Here is a 5745-nt window from a genome sequence, read left to right on the forward strand (position 1 = left end):
CTCGCTGGCAGAGAAGCGTGTGTGTCTGTGGGGATCTCTGCTGTCTGCCTCTCACCGGGTCGTTCTGGGGGCCGCGGGGTGGGGGAATCTGCTAACAACGTACCCACATTGTCTCCTCCACCCCTGGCAGCTGGGCCTCAGCAAGGGCAGGCTGGCAGGGGCATCAAGGGGCCGACCTGGCTCATGGGGATCCATCTCCACCAGCCTGTCTTCTCCAGTAAGAGCCTGGGATGGAGGAGACTAGTGATGTCCTGTTTCTGGGTCTGGATACTGGTTACACGGGTGTGAACTGTTTGTGAAGAGACATCACGTGATCTACACAGTCACACTCCCACGTTTCTGTACGTGTTATACTTCGGTAAGAAGCTAAAAGAGACAAACCTTAGGGATGAACTTAAGGACGCCCTCCCCCCACACACCCCTGGTACCAGGGTGCTTTCTCTATCCAGTACCAGTAAGCTGATTTTCCAGGTTGTTAAAGGTCAGACATTCTACATATCTTATTCCTCAAAGGACCAACATTTTCCAAGCAAAATTTGCGGTTTGGAAATCTCTGCGAGGCTGACGTGTTGCCCAGGTGCCTGTCTTCCTTTCCCGGGTATCGATCCCGTGAGAGACGCTGACAGCGGCTCTCTCTGCAGGCAAGGAGGGACCTCTTTCACGGCGTCCTGAAAGCCAGGTGTGTGGCAGCTCTGAGGAACCCAGCAAAGGGAGTGGAAGCCTTCTGTGAGGAGAGAACTCACCCTGCCTTCAGGAGCAGAAAATCAAGAGAGACCTTTCATTTGCCGGGACCCGGGAGAGCCATGCCACGGCCGGGAGCGGAGCGAAGAAAGGGAAATCAACTTATATCCTACTTGGGAGAGAAGCTGTCCCTGTGGAGAACTATTCCCACAAAGTGAGCAGGCGTGGTGATTGAGTCTACTGAGGCCAGCAGGACCGGGGACGCAAGGAAGCTTGTTGTCGGAGGAGAGCTGGTGAGGCTGTGGAGAAGGGCTTTCTCAAATGAAGCTCAGGGAAGAGAATGAGAAACCCCACGGGGTTTTGCCTTGGCGGGTGGGATCTCCCTGGTGGCAGGAAGTCCCACAAGATCTGGTTCTCCTCTAGTTTTCTAGAGGAGAACCAGGCAGGTCAGGAAAAGGTGGTGTGCACCTTTCTCTTGGGGACCAGCGAGAGGGAGCAGGGATCACTCCCAGGGTTGGGGCGCAGCAATGAAACTCCCAGATCCTCCAGCAGCTGCACTGTTCCCCAGCCCTGCCCCGCCTCTTTAGCACTCGTTGGGTGCCTTCATCTGCATCAGGACTGTGTGGTCCCTCTTCTTGCAACAGCAACAGCAGATGCAGGCAACCAGAGAACAGACCAGGGCAATGATGCCGATGACAATGGCAGCGATGGCCAGCCCACTCTGGGCCTGGGTCATGCCCCATGTGCCGCGGTCTTCGGTGACCTCGATGGTGGTCAGATCGGTGTAGTCCTCCATGGGGCTGGTGAAGTCAGTGGTGGAGATGGAGGTGGTATCAGGGTAGCTGGGTGTGTCTGGGTACTGTGGTGTCTCCGGGTAGCTGGGCACCTCAGGGATCACTGGGACCTGGACACTGGGGACAACCGCATTGACGTTGATGATGATGAGGGACTGACCTCGGACGCTGGGTGGGCTGAAACACACCGGGAGAGTATCCGTCCCCAACCTGGGCTTGTTGAGCAGGAGCCAATTGTGGAGCGGAAGGATGTCTGAGTCACACCTCCAGGGGTTGTCATAAAGCCGCAGCTCACACAGGTTCCCCAGGTGATCAAAGATGCCCATGGGCAGGTTCTCCAGCTGGTTGTTCTGCAGCTGGATGGTCATGAGGCCATTGACGTGGGCGAAGATATTCCCAGGGAGCTGTCTGAGGCGGTTGTTCTGCAAGGAGATGTTCTGCAGGTTGACCAGCATGCGGAAGACGCTCCCGTCCAGCTCTTGCAGTGCGTTGGTGTGGAGGGACAGCTCCCGAAGCTCCGCCAGCCCGTTGAAGGCATCTGGGGAGATGTAGTTGATCTGGTTACGGCTGAGGATCAGCACCTGCAGCTGGCGGAGGTTGCTGAAGACGTTGTCCGGGACAGAAGTGATGTGGTTGTCGTAGAGCCAAAGCTCACGCAGGTTGTGCATCGGCCCAAAGATCCCCGGAGAGAGCTCCTTCAGGGAATTCCCAAAAAGGGTGAGACGGTTGAGCTGGGGCAGCTGCATGAAGATGCCAGGCGGCAACTGGGAGATGTGGTTGTTGGACAGATAGAGCTTCTGGAGGTTACGGTTGTTGTGGAAGAGGCCAGGGGAGAGCATACCAATCTGGTTCTGCTGAAGGGCCAGCTCCTGGAGGTTTCCACACCCATCGAACGTGCCCATGGGGATTTCAGAGAGCCTGTTCTCATACAGCCGGAGGACCTGGAGATTGCCCAGGCGCTGGAAAATCCTGGGCGAGAGGTGGGTGAGGCTATTCTTGCCTAGATTGAGCTTTGTGAGGCCCACCAGGTGGTCAAAGACGCCATCGGGGATATATTCCAGGTGATTGCCATGCAGCTGTAGCTCTTTGAGGTTGCTGAACTGGGAGAAGTGTGCCGGCTGGATCTGCACCAGCTGGTTGCTGGACAGAAGGAGCGACTCAAGGTTGTTCAGGCCGTGGAAGAGGCCAATAGGCAGAACCTGAAGCTTGTTGTTGGCAAGGCTGAGGTAACGCAGGGAGCCTAGGTTACGGAAGGCACCAGGCATGATGTGGGACAGCTCATTCTTCTCGATCCTCAGCGCGATGAGGGCTGAGATGTTGAGGAACGGGGACTCATTGAGTTCGGTGATGTGCGTGTTGAGGATCTGCAGGCTCATGGCATTCCAGGGCAAGGGGGTGGGCACTGCCACGATGCGTGCCCCCGAGCACTCCACCTGGGAGGCCCTGGAGCAGGTGCACTCACTGGGACAGCCATAGTAGGCCAGCCCCGCGCTCCAGGCTTGGCAGCCCACCAGCAGAAGAAGGTAATGTTTCAGCGGCATGGCCTCTGCAAGGGGAGAGAGCGCATGTTAGTCAGGGTCATCTCACCAACACTGCCGTTATATTTAAGCCAACATCTTTGGTGCAAAACACTGGCTTGCCTTCGAACACCATCATCACAGCCTCCAACTTACGCTACTATGGTCTGGTCAGTCAGTCTCCTCCACCTTCTCCCCATGCCTTTGCCCAAGCAATTCCCCCCACCCAGGGTACTCTTTGTCCTCATCTGAATCTTTCCCATACTTCCAAGTCCAGCTCAAATGCAGTCGTCTCTAGGAAGCTTCCCCAGATACCGTGAGTCAGCATTAGTTACCCTCCCATGCAGGGGGTCTTCCCCGTGTCCACTAGGTCCATGCTGTAGCTGGCACCGTATGGCATTTGCTCTGTTCCCGTCTGTGTCCTTCTCTAGTCGATAAGGGCAGGGATGTTCATCTTTCATCCCTATAGGTCCATTGAGGCGGGAACAGTATCTTATCTGGATATAAAATCCCCGGATCGCTCATCTGTGTATCCCCCAGAGCACCTGAACTTGCTGGTTGGACATGATCTCCTCAGGAGGAACAGATAGGAGATGAGACCAAATAAATAGGGCCTGAACCTGGGAGAAGATGCTAAGACCACACACTTGGAGGTCTGCTGGGCAAGCAGCAGCAGCCAGCTGAGGTGGGACGCACTGCCGATCTGGTGGAAAATGATACAGGGCAAGCTCAGCTCTTCCCCTGCCTGGTGCCCCACCCCCACCCCCACCCAGCACCGCCCTGCCCAGCCCCATCACCAGGACCGACCACCTGGCCCTTTGTGAATCTGTTCACAGGTGCTTAATGGAGACTTAATTCAAACCACCTTCCCAATGAAAGAAAATGATCTGGGCCACTTCCCATCTCACTGGAAGAGAGACAAGCTCTCTTTGGGGGAGCTAAGCCTATGCCTGGAGCCAGCCTTCTGAGTACTAGTTCCAGTTTCCACAAGGAAACAGTAAGTGACCTTGAGTAAGTCCCAGAAAACCTAAGATGCACTTTGAGCTCAAAGGGGATAGGGCCACAGGCATGGTGTTGATCTGGGGGTGGAGCCCAGTTCACGAAAGGTTGAATGTTTGAGGTCAGGGGTGATGAGAACTACCTATCTACATAATTAGAGATCACGTATACAATGTGGTGGGGATAGGAGATCTGGACGGAGCCCTACCTGCATGAATAGGTAAGAACCACTAACCAGCTGTTGGACCTTGAAGGAAACTTGGAGCCTTCAAGCTCAGCCTCCTCATGGGTTAAGTTGAGAGGATAACCTCCGCCCCCTTTTGAGGCCACTGAGAGGAACAGATAGTTGAATGGATGTGAAGGTGTCCCATACAGTGCTGTGCAAATGCGTGCGACTGTCCAGGCTCATCCACAGCATGGACTCTGCCAGGCAGGAAGGCCTCAAAGTGGTTTTGATCTTGGCATTCTTACTCCAGGGACTAAGGATTTCTGTGTCGGTGTAGAGCAGCCTCTGTAACTTCCCTCTGAGGTTCAAAGGAGTCTCTAACTTCCAAAGGGTTAAGAGCTGCTGATCATACATTCCCACTATTTTATGGGGATGAAGGAAGCAGGGAAACTGAGGCTCAGACCTTAAGGCCTGGAGCTCCAGATTCTTGGGTGAGCACTTTGATGCTCTTTTAACACAATGCATCTCCTTTTAATGAGCAAAAATCCTGAGTCAGAAGAAAAATTTCAGATGATGATGTGTAGGACATAAACTGGCTGGGTGGAGAAGGTATTTCTCAGGCTCTCTTCCTGAGCTCATGGGGTCCTAGTCTGGGCCCACGACTCAGAATAATCCAGACTTCCCCACCTGGCCTTGGGTCAATGCACCTTTATCCTGCCCTGTGCTGACAAGCCTGCTCTGAGGACAGAACCCAAGTTCACCACCCAGAACTTGATTTTTTTTTAATTTATTCACAGCCATCCAAGCTCTGACCTGTTGTAATCTTGCATTAAAAGCTTGATGGAGGAAAGAAAGAATAATAATTTGGCCAATAGAGTCTAGATGCTGAGTCATGGGGCCAGATGAAGTTATGGACACATCTAGAAGGACGAACCTACCTAGACAAAAGTCAAGTCCAGAACCTGAGAGTGGAAAATGAATAACCTAAACAGGGGGCACAGAAAAAGTGACTCAACATCCACCCCAGGAGAAAGATTTAAGGCTTTTTATTGATAGTAACAGAGAAAGGAGACTATCCAGAAAAACAAATGTGATCTTAGCCGGCACCATCAACAGAAGTATGAAGTATGGAACAAAAGAGGTGGTCCTCTTCCTCTGCCCTGCCCCGGTCAGACCACACCTGTCCTGCCATGCCCAGTCCCACCCTGAACTTCAAGAAGACTAATAACAAAACTGTCTCTTGAAGGCCTGCTAGAGAAGGGCAAGGGGAGGGTCAGGAGTCCCAGAAACCAGAATATCTGAGCATCTGTTGAAGGAACTATGCATGGATACCTAGAAGAAGAGCATCTGTGAAGGAAGCTACTGGCACTTTCCAAGGATACAGGAAGGACTGCCCTGGGACTCACTATGGCTTCCGAGGTCAAAAGTGGTGTGTCGAAGCTCTGAGGCAGCCGATTTCAGTTCACCCCCAAAGAGAGCTTGTCTGAATCAGAATGGACAACCCATGGAGGTGGTAAGCTCCCCATCACTGGAAGTGTTCAAGCAGAGGCTAAGCAACTGTCTGGAAAGGAAGCTGGACAGAAGATCC

At 53.4% G+C, this 5745-nt stretch overlaps 1 protein-coding gene across 1 annotated transcript; it reads right to left on the reverse strand.

Moving 5' to 3' along the window:
• Positions 1-1264: 1264 nt before the first annotated feature.
• On the reverse strand, positions 1265-3025 carry LRRC15 (leucine rich repeat containing 15). The gene has a single exon (XM_044255147.1). It carries the CDS (start codon positions 3014-3016, stop codon positions 1265-1267), a length of 1752 nt encoding a protein of 583 aa, XP_044111082.1. The 5' UTR covers positions 3017-3025.
• Between the last annotated feature and the right edge of the window lie 2720 nt (positions 3026-5745).

Source organism: Neovison vison, chromosome 6 (genome assembly GCF_020171115.1).
Source record: "Neovison vison isolate M4711 chromosome 6, ASM_NN_V1, whole genome shotgun sequence".
Taxonomy (NCBI): Eukaryota; Metazoa; Chordata; class Mammalia; order Carnivora; family Mustelidae; genus Neogale; species Neogale vison.